The sequence below is a fragment of the Gymnoscopelus microlampas genome, assembly GCF_963454915.1.
Source record: "Gymnoscopelus microlampas genome assembly, chromosome: 6".
Taxonomy (NCBI): domain Eukaryota; kingdom Metazoa; phylum Chordata; class Actinopteri; order Myctophiformes; family Myctophidae; genus Gymnoscopelus; species Gymnoscopelus microlampas.
The window spans coordinates 50,719,206-50,740,643 of NC_139943.1; the positions used below are offsets into that span (position 1 = coordinate 50,719,206).

General features: G+C 41.2%; 2 protein-coding genes and 1 long non-coding RNA gene across 4 annotated transcripts; 1 reads left to right on the top strand and 2 right to left on the bottom strand.

The window, feature by feature from the left end:
• The first annotated feature begins 749 nt into the window (after positions 1 to 749).
• On the top strand, positions 750 to 20,307 carry galk2 (galactokinase 2). 2 transcript variants are annotated; one of them, XR_014600943.1, is made up of 11 exons: positions 750 to 1,106; positions 1,205 to 1,293; positions 2,542 to 2,665; positions 3,618 to 3,711; positions 4,316 to 4,462; positions 5,410 to 5,508; positions 5,901 to 6,053; positions 17,428 to 17,638; positions 18,663 to 18,864; positions 19,450 to 19,779; positions 19,904 to 20,307. XR_014600943.1 is itself a non-coding variant. In XM_084059828.1 (10 exons), exons 1-10 carry the CDS (start codon positions 1,057 to 1,059, stop codon positions 19,652 to 19,654), a joined length of 1,374 nt encoding a protein of 457 aa, XP_083915954.1. In that variant the 5' UTR covers positions 750 to 1,056; the 3' UTR covers positions 19,655 to 20,307. The 2 variants fall into 2 exon arrangements, 1 of the variants encoding a protein (XP_083915954.1); XM_084059828.1 differs by having other exon boundaries at positions 19,450 to 20,307.
• LOC311047888 (uncharacterized protein) lies at positions 6,603 to 10,745 on the bottom strand (the record flags this gene model as incomplete). Its single annotated transcript, XM_084060837.1, has 6 exons — positions 6,603 to 6,788; positions 7,938 to 8,071; positions 8,704 to 8,775; positions 10,092 to 10,163; positions 10,424 to 10,495; positions 10,733 to 10,745. The coding sequence occupies 6 exons, from the start codon at positions 10,743 to 10,745 to the stop codon at positions 6,603 to 6,605; spliced, it is 549 nt and encodes a 182-aa protein (XP_083916963.1).
• On the bottom strand, positions 11,178 to 12,918 carry LOC311047189. Its single transcript, XR_014600944.1, has 3 exons — positions 12,894 to 12,918; positions 12,149 to 12,233; positions 11,178 to 11,230 (listed from the first exon to the last, which is right to left on the bottom strand). It is a non-coding gene; the product is annotated as an uncharacterized lncRNA (long non-coding RNA).
• Positions 20,308 to 21,438: the final 1,131 nt, after the last annotated feature.

A 21,438-nucleotide genomic window follows, 5' to 3' on the forward strand; every position in this document is an offset into this window, starting at 1 on the left:
CCCATGTCCGGAGTGGGGGCCCTTGTGATTGGCTCCCAGGGAGGGAAGCGCTCCTCCTAACGAGCCAATAGACTGGGGATCAAGTCGCTTTTGCAAAGTTGCTGTTCCGGTCTGGGTTTGGGTACCGGATACGGAAACGTTTGTTGCGTTTAAATCTGTAGGTACAAGGATACAGTAGGCGGGCTCTAGACCGGAACACACTGGTTGAATGGTAATAGAAACCAGGCTTCCCACAGTAAGGTCAACAAGATAATAGTTTTAACTTCAAACGGGCTTTAGTTTTAAGAACACTCTTGTTTCTTTTAGAAGCAAAAACCCATTTATTTGTACATTTTATGTGTGTTTTTAGGAACCTGTAACCATGGTAACAGCCACCCTACAACGGCAACCTGTGGTGATTCTTATAAATGTTACATTATTATTACTAGAGACTTCCGCATTTCATTCAAAGCTGTGTAGAGAAGGAGAGGACACATACGACACATTCTGAGCACCGTGAGGCTAATAAACAAAACAATGTATTTGTTTTATGAATGATGGGGACCTTCATAGATAATACATGCACCTTTGTCAAATAAAATAAGACATGTTTTCTTCTAACGCTCGTAATAGTTCATGTTTCCTCCTAACGCTATGGACTACTACTAGCCTCCCCCGTGTTTGTAGAACGTGACGTAGATTACCTTTCCTTGTTCAATATACTCCTTTGTTTTGATTCGCAGCACGGCTGGGGGGGGCGGGGCTTCGAGAGGAAGACACGCGTCAATAAATAAAGTGTGATCTGAGAGGCTGCTGAGTATAGATGATCTATAGATCTACACACAGATATATAGATATAGATATTGTGTTTATAGAGCCACACATAGATCTACAGATCTACAAGCTATTAAAGAACTGATCCTATAGATCAGTTCCGGGATCCTGTCCTCCTTGTGACAGATCAGCTGATCAGATCATTCTGTGTGGAAACAACAGATCTGACAGACTAACTGTCAATACGATTACATTCATACATTTATATTTTTTAACTTATATTTATAATCAAAAACTACAAACATGGCAACAAACCCTCCGAAGTTGAAGGCTGTGGTTTCTGCAGATGAGAGGTGAGTATTAAACATTATAATAATAATATTAAACAATAAGATAATAAACATCTCTTTATTTCACTTGGTTTATTATTATTATTATTTTATTTTATTAGGCTGCAGAAGTTGAAGAATACGTTTGAAAATAAGTTTGGAGAATCTCCTCTGTTCTATGCTTCTGCCCCAGGAAGAGTCAATCTAATAGGTAATGATCTATTCATAATGTTACTTTATTACTAGCCTTAGATCAAGACTCTCGAGATGTATTGTTTTGTATCAATTTTGACATTTTTACGAGAGTCTTAGCTCCACCCCCCCAGTTTGCCCTGGAATGTCACCAGTAAAGCCCGTATTTCTCCAAACATGTACAAATGCTAAATATAAGGCACTTAACCACTTGCTCCAAATGTTAACTAGGTGCCCGGAGTCTTTGTGTACTCTATTAGTTCATATTCTTCAATAAAGAAGTGTTTCAATCCCGTCTGTGGCCGATTCTGTCGGAAGTTCCCAATGGGTGGTACTGATGGGGCGCATCTGTTGAAAGCTGGAATTACACTCAATGTAAACAAGAAATAAACGAGGAGGGCAAATGGCGTTCGGCCACAAACGGGATTAAAACACTTCTTTATTGATAAACATAGACTAATAAGACAAATACTTCGGACACCTAGTTAACATTTGGGGCAACCGGGTAAGCACCTTATATTTTACTTGTGTACATGTTTGGAGAAATACGGGCTTTACTGGTAACATTGCAGGGAAAATTGGGGAGGTCTTGATAAGGCTAACTTATTACCATCATGATGTCATTTACATTACCGGTCTGTTTTTATTTTTTATTTAGTATGTATTTTACAGGCTGGGCATATTAAATAGGCTACTGTGTGTTTCCTATGGATGCAATTGTTAATATAAGTAACTAATCCATTGTAAAATAAAATAATCAATTAATGATTCTCAAATATAGCAACAAAGAAAAAAGCCAATATATAAGCTCAACACACTGTGCGCTTGTAGATCTGCTATGTTTACATGCTGTATGACTGTATATAAATGTGGTTTACGTGGTTAATCACACTAATCCTTTTACTAGATTATCTTTTTATTAATGTGTTGATTTGTTGATATAAAAATGTTTACATTATCTTCATATTTAGGCCTACAGGGAAACATCGACTATTAGTGTGTTATTCGTTTATACTATAGCATAATATATTCATTACTGTGTGTTTATGTATTTATAGGAGAACATATTGATCACTGTGTGTTTATGTATTTGTAGAACACATTTATTACTGTGTGTTATCATGTATTTACTTATAGGAGAACACATTGATTACTGTGTGTTATGTATTTATTTATAGGAGAACACATTGATAACTGTGTGTTATCATGTATTTATTTATAGGAGAACACATTGATTACTGTGTGTTATCATGTATTTTACTTATAGGAGAACACATTGATTACTGTGGATACTCGGTTCTTCCCATGGCCATTGAGCAGAGTATTCTCGCTGCCGTCTCAGTCAACCAATCAGGGACCATCGAGCTAGCCAACACCAACCCACTGTACAAGTAAGACTGAACACTAACCCACTGTACAAGACTGAACACTAAGCCACTGTACAAGACTGAACACTAAGCCACTGTACAAGACTGAACACTAAGCCACTGTACAAGACTGAACACTAAGCCACTGTACAAGACTGAACACTAAGCCACTGTACAAGACTGAACACTAAGCCACTGTACAAGACTGAACACTAACCCACTGTACAAGACTGAACACTAACCCACTCTACAAGTAAGACTGAACACTCACAGTAGATGTACATCAGTAGTTCTTAAACACTTAAACATCTTCTTTACAATCATAGCCACAACACTGGTAAACAAAATGCCCTCCCACTCTGGGCATTTTGGTGTAGAGCACATCAAAGCATTCTACAAAAACCTAGGTGTACGCAAAGATGATTTTAAATCATCTGTTGTCACCACGGTGACAACAGATGAGGTGTTTAAAACATTGAGCGCACTTCAACCACACAAGGCCACTGGCCTCGACAAAATCCCCTCCGCCTCTATTGCTCCAATCATCACCCACATAGTAAACATCTCCATCAAACAGGGACGGGTTCCCCATGATTTCAAAATGGCGAGAGTATCCCCTCTGTACAAAAAAGGAACAAATTATTTTCTATTCTAAGTTCCATCTCGAAAGTCATGGAAAAAATAGTTTATGACTAGGTTGAAAAGTATCTTGCTGAAAAAATACCTCATTTACAAACTCCAATCTGGCTTCAGAAAAGGCCCACTCCACTGACACATGCCTTCTCTATTTGAACGACCACATCAAACAAGAGGTGGACCAGGGCAAATTCTGCGGCATGGTCATGCTGGACCTCCAAAAGGCTTTTGACACCATTAATCACTCTATTTTGATTGGTAAGCCCTGTCCCCCCCCCCTCCATTTTTATTATCATTATTATTATTATCATCATGACGTGTGTTGTGTTGTATCTTACAGGGACTTCAGTGTGTCGTGTTCTGCTGACATCCACATAGACAGAGACAATCCACACTGGTTTTATTATTTCCTCTGTGGCGTCAAAGGCATTCAGGTAAATACCTTCAGTTATACTGATGGGGGGGGGGGGGGGGGGGGGGAGCTTGTATAAAATAACATTTTTATACCTGCTGTTAAACCTGTGATCATGTGACCATAAAGTGGAGGTGAGTTCAGGTCACTCACCATTATTGCATCATCGCCTCCTCACAGTTATTAGAGATTATCACTTTTTGGATCATCTTTTTTGAAAGTATAAAGCTATTAGATGCGTAATCATGTTATTTGTCATATCTGTCCTGTGCAACTTTAGTTTACGATGCCTAAAAAGCCACACAGAAATGTCATTCATAATGTTCCAACGACAGAAACACAATTACATTTTTGTCTGAATTATTTGAGTGACAGTTAATCGTCCAAAAGAATGTCACAATGGTTTCTACCTTTGTACATTATAGTGTTTTGTAATTGTTGATGACATGTATTTGTGTTATTTTTTGCTATGTTATCCATAGGACCACAATGGAAACAAGACCCCAGGACGTTTTTGTGTTATCCTTTTAGCATTAATGTCTGACTGTACTTAGTGCTGTTTACATTTCTGACTGATAAAGTATTCAATCTATCAATCAATCAAAACCCTGTTTCTCCTCTATCAGGAGCATTGTGGTCTCAGTGTTCTGTCTGGGATGAAGGTCATGGTAGACGGATCCATCCCAGCCAGCTCAGGTCTCTCCAGCTCCAGTGCTCTGGTCTGCTGTGCAGGACTGGCTACCATGGAGGCCAACCACAAGATGCTCTCTAAGGTATTACCAAAGATTATTAATATAGGAAGATACACGATCTCAATAGGAGCCACTAGAGGCGAAATAGTACACAAATCCTACAGTGACTGATGGTGACTGTTGCCATTTCCCTCTTGGGTATTACTCCATCTGTTATGGCTGTGCTTCTCAATGTGGGGTCCACGGACCCCAGGGTCTCAAAGTGCGGTCCAGGGACCCCCAGGAGTCCTTGGTTCTCAAAGTGGGGTGTATTTGATTATTAAGACCAGTGGTTCTCAATCGTTTCAGGCCGTGACCCCCCCCCAAAATAATCATATTTGAACTGGGACCCCCAAAATAATCATATTTGAACTGGGACCCCCCAAAATAATCATATTTGAACTAGGTACCCCCCTAAATAATCATATTTGAACTAGGTACCCCCCTAAATAATCATATTTAACTACAGACCCCCAACCCTGACAAGCATTTGGAATTGTAGGAGTTGAGGCATTACATTTAGTTTGACTCGGTTCCACAGATAAATATTGTGCTCACAATAAATATTGTGTTCACAACGCATTGCATTGCAAGGCGCTGTGAACTTGTTGATCAGCTATTTTCGAAATATTTGCCTCTTTCTTAGATATTTGACAATTTGGCCAATATTTGGCCATTTTATATTATAGTTTGATTACTTGTGATGCAGTGATGGCTTTCTTTTTCTTTTTAGAGCTACTAAAAAGGTCTTAAAAGTCCTACATTGTAACTTTATAAATGTGCAGATACCCTTTATACACTTATATTGGTTTGTTTACTGTTGAGTGAGAACTGAGAAAACTATGTTGTACATTAAGATAATCATCTGGGGACCCCAACCCACAGTTTGAGAAGAAACAAAAGAAAATCTTTGCTTTTTATTTTATTTATCCTTCAATGACGAGCCCCACAATATGTTCACCAGAGTAAATGTTTCATTTTCCACTCAGGTGGAGTTAGCAGAGATTTGTGCTAAATGTGAACGCTACATCGGTACGGAGGGCGGCGGCATGGACCAATCCATCTCATTCCTGGCAGAGAAAGGAACCGTAAGTTCTGGAAAAATCACTCATTTCAGCATTTACACTGTAAAAATTACCAGGCATACAAACAATGTATCTTAAATCCATTAAAATCAATTCAAACAATTTAAATCGATTTAATAAAAAATGTAGCGCATTGCAAACAGCAGCAACCGAGATGAGACAAAAAATAAGAAAATACAGGACGAGAAAAAAAAAAATTGACAGATTTTTCAGTCATTTGTCTGGAAATACATTTTGTGCCCCTGGAAATTAAAAAATTGTGTATTGTGAATTGAATCGTATTGTGAGTTGAGTGAATCGTTACGATTATTGTGGCAAAAATAATTGTGATTAACGATATTATCGCCATAATCAAAATATGCTTAAAACTAAAACACTATATTCTGTGTTCTCAGGCCAAACTGATTGAGTTTAACCCCTTGCGGTCCACTGACGTCAGCCTCCCTGACGATGCAGTGTTTGTGATCTCTAACTGCTGTGTGGAGATGAACAAGGCTGCGTCCAACCACTTCAACATCCGCGTGGTGGAGTGTCGCATAGCCACCAAGGTACACACTTCTGTCTACACACATGTATACACAACATCTACACACATGTACACACAAAAGCTTGTGTGCACATCAGACTATGCAGGTGAAGTGGGGCAGTATTGTGAGTGAACATGTTTATGTTGGTAATGGGGTCAGACCAGGTTTTATCTCCGTTTAATATGTACATGGACGATCTGTCAAGGAAACTGAACCTGTGTAAAATAGGGATGGGCCAAAAAAAGAATTTTGAGTCGTTGCTCCACTCCCCACATAGCAAAAAAGACCTGGCAAAGTTATGGCCCGGATCATGCTGTTTGTCATGGCCCACTCGGAGCAATGGTCTATACCCCCTGGTCTGGCGCCAGATTGGTTTGCCAGAAGCTCAGACATACATGAACCGTATATGGGCCAGCTGTAAAGGGCCACACTGTGCTGACCCAGTGATGAGCCAGAACATAGCAAAAAAGACCTGGCAAAGTTATGGCCCGGATCATGCTCTTTGTCATGGCCCACTCGGAGCAATGGTCTATACCCCCTGGTCTGGCGCCAGATCGGTTTGCCAGAAGCTCAGACATACATGAACCGTGCATGGGCCAGCTGTAAAGGGCCACACTGTGCTGACCCAGTGATGAGCCAGAACAGTGTTTCCACTGCTGGCCCAAACATGGGTCGCCAGAACAGGGCCTGAACAGTGTTTCCACAGCTGGCCCAGACATGGGTCACCAGCACAGGGCCTGAATAGTGTTTCCACAGCTGGCCCAGACATGGTTGGCCAGCACAGGGCCAGAGCACTGTGTCCATACTTGGCCTAGGCATGGTTGGCCAGAACTAGCCCAGAACAATGTGTCCATAATTGGCCCAGATATGGGTCACCAGCATAGGGCCAGAACACTGTGCCCACAGCTGGCCCATACATTTGCCAGGACAGGGCCAGCTGTGGACATAATGTTCTGGCCCAAAGCTGTCAATCCTTAAAGGAGAGATCCTGACTACCCCCCCCCCCCCCCCCAAATTAGACCTTTGTCACACCCCATTCTACAGTTGACTTTTCATAGATGCTCCTGTTCTGAGATCTTGCCATACCTTCAACCCTAAAATGAGACAATTGCCATCAGCTATTGTGCCTATTTCTCTTTCTCCAAACTTATTTTTTTCTTCACAGATCATTTATTTACCACCTGCTGACATGTCAGGATCCGTTTTTGTCCCAACTGAACTGCCATTGATGCAGAATGGATCAGTAGAATAATCGGTGATTGAAGAAGGATCGCCCTGTAGAAAGCAGCAAATACTGATCCATTCTGCATCAATGGCAGGTATGAAGGGCCAAAAAAACAGATCCTAACATGTCAGTAAGTGGTAAATAGATGATCCATGAAGGAAAAAAAAAAAGTTTGGAGATCGAGAATTAAGCACACACTAGCGGAGGGCAAATGCCCCATTTTAGGGGTGAAGGTGTGGCAAGATCTCAGAACAGGAGCACCTATGAAAAAAGTCAACTGTAGAAGTTAAGATGGGGTGTGACAAAGGTCTTATTTAGGGGGGGTTGTGCTTTAGTCAGGCTCTCTCCTTTAATCAAGCCATACTAAATGCCATACACAGGCTATAATTGACTAAGATAAAATAAAAACAAGCATAAAAGTTTTCTGCTTTTTAATTATTAAACTGCAAACCATGTGAGGCAAATGCGTGTATGAACAATGCAGTCAACATTTGGAATATGTGAACAATGCAGTTAACAAGAAACTGTAAACTGAAAAAAAAAGTAGTGCTTTTTTGCTGAAGTGACGGTCCTCCCTCGCCAAAATTTAACTCACAGAATTTGACGTTCCGAGTCAACAAATCTCATCATGTCCATTATACATTTCCGATGTGACAACAGTGAGTCACAAAGAACTGTACCAGGAGACCCTCATCCACGTAGCTCGCACCTCCCTCAGAACCAAGGTTCACGCAGAGATGGCAGACCTCCTCCACGAGGCTGTTGTAGATGCTGTTCTGGCCATTGCCAGAACAGAACTGATGAGATCCGAGTCCTGAAATCAAAGCAAACATAAGAATGTTGTTCTTTAGTCAAGTGGCTTAATTATTGGTAAAATAGTAAATAAATAAAAACCTGTGTAAGAAAAGAGGGGGGAAAACGCAGCATCAAAGTTAATTTATTATTTAGGCTTGTATACCCAAGGGATGCGGTGACCTAGTGGTTAAGAGGGTCAGGCTTGTTATCGAGAGGTTCCCAGTTCGACTCCCCAACACGACACTAGGTATGAAAATCACCGGGTGATTAACAATCCTGCAGGGTCTGGCAAGAAATAAGTTACTGCAACTTAGTCCAAACCCTGGGTAAATAACGATTTCTTCCTCTTCCCAGGAGTATTTATTTTTCTATGTAAAAAGAACTTTGTATGTACTTTATAAATAAAGCACTTAAAAACTTAAGCTAGTGATGGTACACCATATTATCAATATTGGCAGACATCTTAAGTAGTATATTAAAACACAATTCCTAGGCTATATGGGGGGGGGGGGGGGGTAAGTAATTTTTGGTGGCGCTACCTACTGAAAAGTTAAGTGGCACCAGTGAAAAAGTTACGTCTGGAGCCGTGACCCCATCCCAGAACTAACTGTATCTACGTAAACACACCATGTCTTTCTAGACAAGACTCACTCTGCATTGGAGCTCCTTCACATGCGCCTGTCTCTGTCTCTTCTGCCCCCACCTCCACCTGACGCTGAAGCCCTGAAATCAAAGCAATCATAAGAATGTTTCTTCAGTAATGTGTCTTAATTATCAGTGCAACGGTAAATAAAACCGCAGTAAGGAAAAATAAATCCATTTTGTTTAGAACAAGAATTTGGAACTAAAGATGAGATGTGGTCATGACCAAAAGCACAAGGTCACAGGTACAAGCATAGATATAAATACCTAGATGCCTCATCCGGCAATGGCCGATGGACATTCTCAGTAATTAGCATACATGGTCGGCATTTTTGTTTCTTGGAGAAACTGGCCAATCACCGCGGGTCTTTCCCGTCACATGACAGAATCTACGGTGCGCTTGATGTGCTGCAGCACCATGCCCTGAGTGCACTGAAGAAACAACCCCAGAAGTCCCTGGAAAAACAAGGCTTTGATTGGCCTGTAGTGTCGCCGCCCATTGTAAAACAATAATGGATACTTCCGTGTTACTTCCTTGTAGCCGTCAAGGAAAATCTCATAAGGAAGTGTCATACATCACGTGGTTGCGTCCATAGAGATGCGCCATGACACTTTCGGTGGCATAACGTCTACCAGAAGTTCAGTGAATACATTGCAGTGGATGAGAGCCTTCTGGACAGCTCGTATCAAACATTATTTTCTGAACGAATGCAACCTTTGTGTTTTGTCATGAGCTCAAAGACTGGAGTCCTCATGCACGCACAGTCATTATCATACCTTCAGTGTAGAGTAGGCTATTATTTTAGAACACACCCCTCTAATTACTCTTATTCTGATCAATCTGATTTTCTCATTTTCGTTGCAAGTTCAATATATTTCGCCTTCACATCTGCACAACTTGATGTAAAATTGTTTCTAAAACAGCCTGTTTGAAACAATTTGTCTATAGCGCCGCTGATACTGTACAGTATCAATTAGACTATCTTAGATTTATTCAATCATTTGACATTATATCTTAAAATCTATAGCCTAGTTTGACTATCGACCCAACACTAATACTGATGAGCTCAGCCACTTATCATTATTCTACTGATGCTCTGCGAAGAGATCAAACGTGACATGTTTAGCCTAGATGTTGGTCCGATCGTTAAAGTTGATATTTGAATTAAAACGTTACTTTGTTTAGCTGAACATAAGCTGGCATATATTGCAGCTGTTCTGCAAAAAGGAATGGTCAAAACTACCCAAAAATATGTGAGCCAAACTTGTGGAAACATATTCAAAAATACTTTATTCAATAGGGCTGTAACATAAGAAAATGTAGGAAAAGTGAAGCATTCTGAATACTTTCCGGACTGACTGTACGTAAACACCCCATCTTTCTAGACAAGACTCACTCTGCATTGGAGCTGTTTGAGAACCCCCTGTCTCGGTCTCTTCTGCCCCCACCTCCACCTGACGCTGGAGACCTGAAATCAAAGCAAACATCAGAATGTTTCTTTAGTCATGGGGCTTGATTCTCGGTGCAACGGTAAAAAAAATAAAATAAAAAATAAAATGCAGTAAGGAAAACTGGAGGGAAAAAAAAGAAAAAACAAATCCATATTGTTTAGAAGAAGAACTTGGAATTTAAGATAATTTAAGCTCAGTTATTAATGGCCAGACAAGACCCCTATTCCAGAATGAACTGTATCAATGTAAACACACCATCTTTCTAGACAAGACTCACTCTGCATTGGAGCTGTTTGAGAACCCCCTGTCTCGGCCTCTTCTGCCCCCACCTCCACCTGACGCTGGAGACCTGAAATCAAAGCAATCATGAGAATGTTTCTTTAGTAATGTGTCTTAATTCTCAGTGCAACGGTAAATAAAACAGTAAGGGAAAATAAATCAATTTTGTTTAGAACAAGAATTTGGAACTAAGGATGATGTGCTCTGTGCTGAAGTGTGGGTCATGACCAAAAGCATAAGGTCACAGGTACAAGCAGCCGAAATGAGTTCAGTCACCCGAAAGACTTGGAGTACTGCTACTGCTCACTTCTTTGTGTCATCATTTCCAATTTCACTTGTTTATCCTGTATGAGTCATCTCTGATTGGATAACATTGGTATCTGACCATAACATGCATGTTCTGTTTACTAAACACCTGGAGAGACAGGGAGACCCCTGTTACTGAACACTTCATAGTAATTATTGCCATCCGAATATAGATATGTTTATCTTTTAATAAACAAAATCACTTACTGCACAATTCTTTAAAAAATAGCAGTAGCTATAGAATAGCAGTGTTCCTTCATGATTGACTAAATTGGCTTCTCAATTCTATATTGTATGTCCCAGCAAAGCTGTTAGAAGCCAATTTAAGATAAGGGTTAGCATTAAACAACAAACAAAAAGGGTTTTGTGTGTGTGTCTTCCCCGAGTAGAACTGAAATTCTTACCAGTTGGATTTTGAGGTCGGGGCTATTTTGTAGGCGCTCCTCCAGGTTTTCTAGGGATTGGGTATCAGCTAATGGCAGCAGATTTGGTTCAACACCTATGAGAATGAGAAAAGCTTTATCACATCACAGGTTTGCAGGTGTAAAACAGTGGGTGTATTTCCATAAAGAAAGGGAAGAAGATGGAGCAAGGGGAAGAGAGAGAAGATACATTTTAAAAAACAACAATGCATCTACATATTTACACAAGAATAAAGTAACTTTATTCTTTTAAGCCTTAGTCAATTTAAGACATTTAATGAATAGAGTAACATCCTCGCCTTTATTCCAACAGTCGATTCATTTGTGGATTATACAGTGAGCTGCACGTTTTAATTTTTTTCCTCCTTTTTAAAAAGGCAGTGAGCTTGTAGATCGGCGGTAGTGACGTGGCGCATCTAGTGAAATCCGGAATTACACAATTTACATGTAAATAGGAAGTAAACGAGGGGGGGGAATGGCGTTCGGCCACAGATGGGATTAAAGCACTTCTTTATTGAAAAATATGAACTAATACATTGCACAAATACTCTGGACACCTACTTAACATTTGGGGCAAGCACCTTATGTTTTGCATTTCTACATGTTTGGAGACATACAGCTCCAGGTTTTACCGGTGACATTTCAGGGCAAACTGGGGGTGTGGTCACTAAGACTCTCGTAGATACGAAAGTAAAAGTCAGATTTGATAAAATACATAATACGATAGTCTTGATCTAAGGCTATAGTGAAGCCACACTTTAGAGCGTTTGTCACCACGGTCCATATTTCAGTGACAGCATGCCTGTTGCTCACTCGCATCTAAACGCGGTGTGTGTGCGGTGCAGCGTAAATGAGTCACGCAGTCAAGTTAGATAAGTCCTGACAGATAGTCAAATACGTCTTTGATGATATATATGCCTTGTTTGAACGATTATTAGCACACCAAGGAAAAAGATAGCGCAGAGATGCAACAGAATCAACCAGATTGAACTTACTTGCTGTGAAAATAACAGCTGCTGATCAGACAGTAATGAACTTCTCCCATGCGCTGGAGTCATACAACCAATGACAATCACAGCCCTGCAAGGAAAGAAATGTTTGATTAACTAACAATACAGTATATTCAAACTCTAATTATGTTTACAGTTGTCATATTACAATTCACCTTAAAATAAGTTATAAGTAGCTATATCATATCAGTGGTTCTTTGGTTAATTGTATTTGGCTTCAGATTTTAAAAGGTTGTGCGCCAAGGAACCCCACAAGAGAAGTGTATTTACACCTGGAGGAACCATCTCTAGAAACCCACTTTAAGAACCAACACATTAAATGTACAGTGGTTCTCAGGTGGGGTTCAGCAGGGACCCTCAAGATTCCAAATGGACCCTTACAGGCCTTTAACTCTGAGAGTACCAATGGAACCAAATGGACCCTTACATATCTGTAACTGTGAGTGTACACATGTAACCAAATGGACCCTTACATATCTGTAACTGTGTACACATGTAACCAAATGGACCCTTACATATCTGTAACTGTGAGTGTACAAATGGAACCAAATGGACCCGTACAGGTCTGTAACTCTTACAGACCTGTAAGGGTCCATTTGGTTCCATGTATACTGTCAGTTACAGACCTGTCAGGGTCCATTTGGTTACATGTGTACACTCACAGTGTACAAATGGAACCAAATGGACCCTTACGTGTCAGTAACTCAAGAGTGTACCAATGGAACCTTACCTTTGACTTGCTTATTAAAAGTCCCCCGTGGCCTACAAAGCCCTGCAATATAAGTAAAATAAATATAGATTATTGAGGCAACTTCATGATAAACAGTAGAAAAGGCCACACACCTATGTATTCTATATACAAAAGGCAAGATACTTTGGTTTTAATAGCATGTTGTCTTTTAAAACGTCCAAACAAACGGTTTGTGTTTACAAGGAAATACCTGTTACACTACAGGCTAACTAACCAACAGAATCTTACATTATGTGCAGCATATGTTGAGTCACAACGTTATTTCTCAACCATTAATGTTCAGACGTGATCTAAATAATTATAAATGCATAAACATACCTCTTTTTGCTGTTCTGTGTTCTGTCGACGTCTCCCACAGACAATCTCAGTCACAGCTGCTGCTGATTAGACAGTAATCAATTTGCCCGCTGGTTTTCCAGCTGAGCTGGTTATCCCATGCGCTGGAGTCATGCAACCAATGAGAGCACAGGACACAGGGGTGTGTTCTGAGGGACGACCAATGAGCGCAGGTTTTATCGGTTGTCAGGGAAACCATCACGACCAATCACCGCAGGCTCTTGTCTCTCAGGCAATGGGAATAGAGTAGGAGGGTTTTCATTTTTTGGCATCAAAATATACTTCAGTACTCAAAGTAAAAGTACTCATTATGCACAATGTCCCATTTTACAAGTTATCATGTGTATAAAATCCTTTGGAAATAGCAGATCTACAAGCTCACAACGCGTCACAAAGCGATGTGTTGTGAGCTTGTAGATCACAGTGGTGTAAAGTTAATAAGTGTATTTACTCACTGTACTAAAGTAACATTTTTAGGTATTTTTTTTTACTGGAGTATTTCCCATTCTCAATACTTTTACTTCTACTCCACTACAACTTAGAGACAAATAATGTACTTTTACTCCACTACAATTATTTGAAAACTTTATACTTAGTTACTTTGCAGATATAAATTATAATGAAAATAGCAGATCTACAAGCTCACAACGTGTTGCATTGGCGCCGTGTTGTGAGCTTCTAGATCTGCTATTTTCAAACATTTTAGTACTTTTACTATTGATACTTTAAGTATTTTGATGCCAATACTTTTGTACTTTTACTCAAGTAACAATTTGAACACAGGCCTTTTACTTATAACAGAGTAAAAGGCTCTGTCATGTCATTTAACTGGGGACCCCTGGAACCCCCTCAACCCAGTTTGAAGGGTCCTTGATGATCTGCCTTACTTTTTACTGCATGTAGAGACACATATTGGTGTGGTGGGTGATTTCGGTAGCTTTATTGTTTAATGATTCTTGTGAGTTGTTGTTTTTAACTTTTTTTGTGATGTGTTGAATGTGAGAACTGATTCAATACTGTTAAACTGTCCTTGTTATTAAAATCATTCAGACTCCTCAGGAGGAACATGCGCTTTTGGGTCTTATACTGACACTCAGCTTCAGGGAGAACCATGCATGTCCACAAGTGGTCAGAGAGCGCTTGTCACCTGCATATTTAAAGAATGACAGTCCATTGTTATTGCATGTGATTTTGTTTGTGTTTATGGAGAAGAGAATGTGGCAAGACACCCTGTGGGACCCCGGTATTTAAAACAATATTACAGGATGTCAAACCATTACATGCTGGAGTCTGTCTGAGTTACAGACCCATGTGGAAACCCCTCAAAGGAGGGTTTTGAGTTTTGATTTATTCATAGTTGACAGTTCTCAAAGCCTGTTATGGAACAGGTGTTCAAACTCTGAGTCATGTGTCATTTTTTACAGAGACAGCCGTGTTGCAGTGCCGTTTTGGAGTATAAGAATTACATATTTTCATAAGGACTTTGTTGCTTAGCTCATGTACAGCTGATGTTCAGGATACTGGCAAGTGCATGTGAGTATCAGTTCCACGTACAGTTCCATTGGAGAGTGTCTGCACTACTGTTTCTTCTTCAGGAGTGTTTGTCATCACTGCCATTCACTTTGCTGCATTATCCACGTTACATTCGTGGTGAACGGCTTTGTGCAATGGAGCGAGGTGGGCCACCTCCCACTCAACCCCGGCAAGACTAAGGAGATGCCGGTGGATCCCCGAAGAAGCAGGAAAGGTCCCACCAGTACCCAGCATCATCAAAGGAGAGTCGGTGGAGCTGGTGGACAGCTACAAATTCCTGGGCGTGCACCTAAACAGCTCGCTTGACTGGTCCGATGATGCCAATGCACTGCACAGCAGAAGAAAGAGCAAGCTCTTTTCACTCAGAAGGCTCAGAGGGTTTGGGGGGGCGGGCAGGATCGTGGGTGCCCCCCAGGAGGGGGTGGAAGAGGTTGCCATGGTGCGAAGAGCAAAGACATCCACATCCAAAACACAGCCAAATCTGGCAAACAGATCTGGCCCAGATCTGGCTCACTTATGGCAAGCCGGTTCCGGCATGACAAAAAAACGGACCGTGCGAGGCACCGTGCTACGGGCGCTAAACTGTAGTCAAAATAAACTAAACTACGTCGCTACTCACATAAACAAAGGTTCTTATGCGTCCTTCAATGTCGGAAAGTGTCAGAACTCTTAGCACATCCCCATTGACTTTCAGTGGTAGTGTGCTGAGTTCCGACATGACATGGTAGTTCCGACATGGCATGGTTTGTTTTCTGCTCAAAATAGTCTATTTTACAGTGTGGGTGGGGTGCTGAGAGGTTACCCACCCCGGAGAATACACTTTCAAGGTCCACATGTCGAAGAGTCCTTGAGCAAGACTCTGAACCTTATTGCTCCTGGTACGCAGGTTGCTGCCTTGCAGCCTTTTTAATCCAAGGGACTTGGATAAAAAAGGTGCCATATAAATGCACCATTTACCATTTAGGATTCAACACATCCAAGCCAAAGAGACCCCATATATGGATATAGCTGACCTGTTTTGACATCACAGTGTGACTCAACCAGCTCAGCAGAAGGGTATACATGCCAAAACGCCCATGTGCAAGGGCTCATGTGCATGCACCCATGTGCGCGAGATCGCCCTTTAGGGCTTGTTAATTATAAGGCTAATCTGGGCCAAATAAGCCCATAAACACATGCAGGCCAGATAGAAGTAAGGATAACCTGTGTGCCAGATACAAAAATGATAAATGAAATGAACCCAAAACACATGTGGTCCAGATACAAAAATGCATAACGTGGGCCAAATGAACCCAAAACACCTGTGGGCCAGATACAAAAATGCCCAATGTGGGCCAAATGAACCCAGAACACATGTGGGCCAGATACAAAAATGTCTAATGTGGGCCAAATGAACCCAAAACACCTGTGGACCAGATACAAAAATGCCCAATGTGGGCCAAATGAACACAAAATACATGTGGGCCAGATACAAAAATGCCTAACGTGGGCCAAATGAACCCAAAACACCTGTGGGCCAGATTGTAAAATGCCTAACGTGGGCCAAATGAACCCAAAACACCTGTGGGCCAGATACAAAAATGCCCAATGTGGGCCAAATGAACCCAAAACACATGTGTGCCAGATACAAAAATGTCTAACGTGGGCCAAATGAACCCAAAACAAGTGTGGGCCAGATACAAAAATGCCTAACGTGGGCCAAATTAACCCAAAACACCTGTGGGCCAGATACAAAAATGCCCAATGTGGGCCAAATGAACCCAGAACACCTGTGGGCCAGATACAAAAATGTCTAATGTGGGCCAAATGAACCCAAAACACCTGTGGACCAGATACAAAAATGCCCAATGTGGGCCAAATGAACACAAAATACATGTGGGCCAGATACAAAAATGCCTAACGTGGGCCAAATGAACCCAAAACACCTGTGGGCCAGATTGTAAAATGCCTAACGTGGGCCAAATGAACCCAAAACACCTGTGGGCCAGATACAAAAATGCCCAATGTGGGCCAAATGAACCCAAAACACATGTGTGCCAGATACAAAAATGTCTAACGTGGGCCAAATGAACCCAAAACAAGTGTGGGCCAGATACAAAAATGCCTAACGTGGGCCAAATTAACCCAAAACACCTGTGGGCCAGATACAAAAATGCCTAATGTGGGCCAAATGAACCCAATCTATACTCGGCCCATATGCGGCTTGCCATCATGTAACCGGTGCCGTCATTGCCAGACCTGGCTCACATCCGGTCCACATACCACTTGCCGGAGTGATATTCTGCCGGAGGTCTGCCAGACTGCCGGAACGAAAACGGCATTTGGGCCAGACCAGTCTGCATAGGTTTTGCTATCGGTTCTAAAAATAGAAATAGAAAATTGTTTATTTTATTTATTGTCGTATTATTGTTTGAATTCAATTATTTACAGAAATATTTTAATGGCTTGTTCAAAAACGTTATAAACGTTACTGTTTTCCAAAATAGCCTGTTCAAAATGTAAAAAATGAGAAAATGTTTTACAATGGGAGGTGTGTGTGTGTGTGTGTGTGTGTGTGTGTGTGTGTGTGTGTGTGTGTGTGTGTGTGTGTGTGTGTGTGTGTGTGTGTGTGTGTGTGTGTGTGTGTGTGTGTGTGTGTGTGCAGGTACTAGCTCAGGCTCTGGGTCTGGACTCCTCCAGGCTGGTGAAGCTGGTGGATGTGCAGAAGGAGCTCCACGCCTCCCTGGAGGAGATGCTGGGCCTGGTGGACGAGGTGCTGCACCCTGAGGCCTACAGCAGAGAGGAGGTGTGTGAGGCCCTGGGGCTCTCCTCCATCGAGCTCTGTGATAGGCTGCTCACTGACAACACACAGCATGGTGAGTGAGAGAGAGACACCCACACAGCATTGAGAGTGTGAGAGAGAGAGAGTGTGAGAGAGAGAGAGAGAGAGAGAGAGAGAGAGAGAGAGAGAGAGAGAGAGAGAGAGAGAGAGAGAGAGAGAGAGAGAGAGAGAGAGAGAGAGAGAGAGAGAGAGAGAGAGAGAGAGAGAGAGAGAGAGAGAGAGAGAGAGAGAGAGAGAGAGAGAGAGAGAGAGAGAGAGAGAGAGAGAGAGATCCATGGATGCCAATTCAGAACCTCTGCCCTAAATGCGATCTAGTAAATAGCGCACTTGTCCGCCATGATCGCATTAATGCGATCTATTGATTAATTGAGGTTTAATAGACGATAACGCTGTTTTATTTACATTCCGAGATCAGTTTCGTTTTCCACTCACCTCTGCCTCACCCGGAAGAAAAATCAGCGACTTCCGTTTCCGGTTTCCGGTTTTTAGCTTGAAAATGCGATTTTTAGGCCAAAATAGGGAAAAACATGTTTTTTCACACGGTATAATAAACGAACGGAGAGCTCCGGTTCTATTTTCTTCAGTCTGGATGATGATCAGTTATCGTCGTTGTGTATACCAACGATCTGAAGCCCGATCAGATCTAAGCTAAGCTATTTCCGCCTAGCGGAAGTGGGGCGGAAATACGTCGTCAGCGACCCGGATATGACGTTTGCAGCCTGTTTGGGAGGAGGGGAGCGAGAGAATGGAGACGTAGAGAGAATACTTAACTCTTTGAGTGCTTCTCTATCTGTCGTGTGTGTTTATAAACACAGCCAGACAAACGATCAACAAACGAGAAAAAATGCTGTGACCAGTTGAAAAGGGTTATAAAACGCAAATTGCTGGCACAGGAATGAGTACATTATGAATAAATTCTGGCAGTTAATGTGTTAAAAACATGTTTTTTTTTTCATTTCCTGAAAAGTTAATATTTTGGACATAGTTGGTGTATTTCTGACAGCAGAGATGTGACATAACTATTAGATCTCATCTGGTTCCTTCTCCCTGACACACAGTCACTCACTTCAAGCTGTACCAGAGAGCCAGACACGTGTACGGCGAGGCGGCGCGGGTTCTGCGCTTTAAGAGCGTGTGTGAGTCCGGACGCAGCGACGGCCTGGCGGTGCTTGGAGATCTGATGAACCAGAGCCACGCCTCCTGCAGGGACCTGTACGAGTGCAGCTGTCCACAGCTGGACCGCCTGGTGGACATATGTCTGTAAGTAGTAGAGACAATATCTTTGATCATTGATTAGTTCAGCGGTGATGCAACTTCGATGATGCAGAGGGCCACTATATTTCCACACTCACTCCAGAGGGACACATTGCATATACTGTCGGGCAGACACCTCTTATCTCCGTATTTTTACTTTTTTCGTAAATGAATGCTGTACTTCGCCATTCTATGTCACACAAAAGTAGCAAAAATAGCCGATCTACAAGGCTATTTTTGAATTGGAATCCTGATTTGTTTTGGCTATTTTTGAATTGGAATCCTGAAAAGTGAAAAGTTAACTTTATGAACTTAAATACAAATACATTGGACATAAAAAAGATAGAATGTTAATAGTAGTCATTAAGCTACTAATATAGACTGAAGTAATTAAAGTGGGTCATGTTTACATGTTTGGAATTGTAACAGCTGAAATCAATAATATATCAGTATTCTGATATTAACCTGCGGGCCGCATTAAGTGAAGGAGGGGGCCGCATGTGGCCCCCGGGCCGCCAGTTGCCCATGTATGGATTAGTTGGATACTTAATAGAGTTCATTGATTAATTGGATTAACTCCTTGTGTTCCAGGCAGTCCGGGGCGCTGGGCTCCCGGCTGACCGGAGCCGGTTGGGGGGGCTGTGCCGTCTCCATGGTGACCAGGGAGAAGGCAGAGTCGTTCTTACAGGCGGTGAGAGAAGCCTTCTACCTCACGGACCCCCAGAGGACCACCCAGGAAAAACACAGTCTGTTTGTGTCCCAGCCTGGAGGGGGCGCTGCGATCTCTGTGGAGTGAATGTATAGAGCACCGAGGTCTGGCCTAATTTACACATCCTATTGATCCTAACTGGGTCACATGTTTTTTTTCTCCCCTTCTGAATCCCCATAGACGTGTTTAATATTGCGTCATATAAGAACTGTGTTCCAGAATTAAACAAATGACCCGGTGGTTTGACTCTTATGGATATGAAGCATCAACTGACGGTGAGAAAACGCTGACGTTACCGCCGCTGAATTAATTCCATTTTTTAATTCCTGAACATAGAGATGACTCTATATAAAGATCATTATGATAATAAACATAGAGATGACTCTATATAAAGATCATAATATGATAATAAACATAGAGATGACTCTATATAAAGATCATTATGATAATAAACAGAGCTGACTATATAAATATCATTTTCATCATAAACATAGAGATGACTCTATATAAAGATCATTTTCATAATAAACATAGAGATTACTACATAAAGATCCATATGATAATAAACAGAGCTGACTCTATAACAATCTTAACTTAATTGAAAAGGGATCAAATTCATTGAAAGGGGAAAAAAAGTGTACAATAAATGTCATATTCTCTCAAATGGTGAGTTCCTTATCAAATTGCCTTTTTTTGTACTCAATGCTGAGGTTTTTCTGTAATAAACTGATTTAACACAACCTACTTTTATAGCTTTTGTTCATTGAAAAACATTATGAACATTTAATAAGACATGCGGCGCATTGTGAGCTTGTAGATCGTCTAATTTCTGCAAAGAGATTTGGTGAGTTAAAAAGGGAGGGGACCAAGTACAGACCCCTGGGGGAGCCCGGCCAATGAAGTATGATGATGATGATGAAGATAAGGTCCTGTTTGACAGCTCAACAACAGGAACCAGAAGAAAACACAGTAAAGGCAACATTGTGTAACAGGAAGGTTCTTAAATCATTCTAAACATCACAAAACGTATATTTGAGGACACATTTTCAATGTTGAGGATACTTGATTACTTAGTACTTGATACTTGGTTTAAGTAGTGATTCATATAATATAAATCCCAGCACAAATGTACAATAAAAATACATTCAAAAACTCTGCAGCCAATATGTATCAGATGACCATTTGTAAATATATATTAAAATATTTCATGAATTCTGTATATTTTATTAGGAGGGTCTAGACTGATACTGAATAAAAAATGGACATTGATCGATTGAATACTTTATTATTCATAAATGTAAACATCATGAGGTACAGTCAGACATTAAGGATAAAAGGATAACACAAAAAAGGTCCTGGGGACTTGTTTCCATTGTGGTCCCATGTATTCAATTCATTTAAACAATGCTTTGTTCATTGACTATTGATCTGAAATCCATCATTTATTGTCTGATGTTTTATTGTAGTGACCTACATTATGTGATGGTGGCGCCCCCTGCTGGGGATGGAGTGGATATGAATGTATAATTACTCATGACCCACCATTAAAATCATTATCATTACAATTACCCAGAGCAGTGGTTCTCAAAGTGGAGTCCAGGGACCCCCCAGGGGTCCTTGAGGGGGTTCTAGGGGGTCCCCAGCCAAATGTGCATCACAATCATTTTAACCGCTTCATCCATTTATACGGTGGCAATTCAAAAATAGCAGATCTACAAGCTCACAGTGTGTCACTTCGTGCCGCACTGTGAGCTTGTGGATCTGCTATTTTTGGAAACATTTTGAAAAATCTCGAATATGTTTGGAAAATGTTGAATAATTTGTAGTTTTATTAACTCAAATTTTCTCTCCTGGGGGTCCCTGGCAGAAAT

Excerpts from the sequence above, each read along its gene's own strand:
- galk2 (XM_084059828.1), top strand. The coding sequence starts at position 1,057 with ATGGCAACAAACCCTCCGAAGTTGAAGGCTGTGGTTTCTGCAGATGAG. Across the intron at positions 1,107-1,204 it reads GTGGTTTCTGCAGATGAGAG|GCTGCAGAAGTTGAAGAATA; the intron begins GTGAGTATTAAA and ends TTATTTTATTAG. Across the intron at positions 5,509-5,900 it reads TCCTGGCAGAGAAAGGAACC|GCCAAACTGATTGAGTTTAA; the intron begins GTAAGTTCTGGA and ends CTGTGTTCTCAG.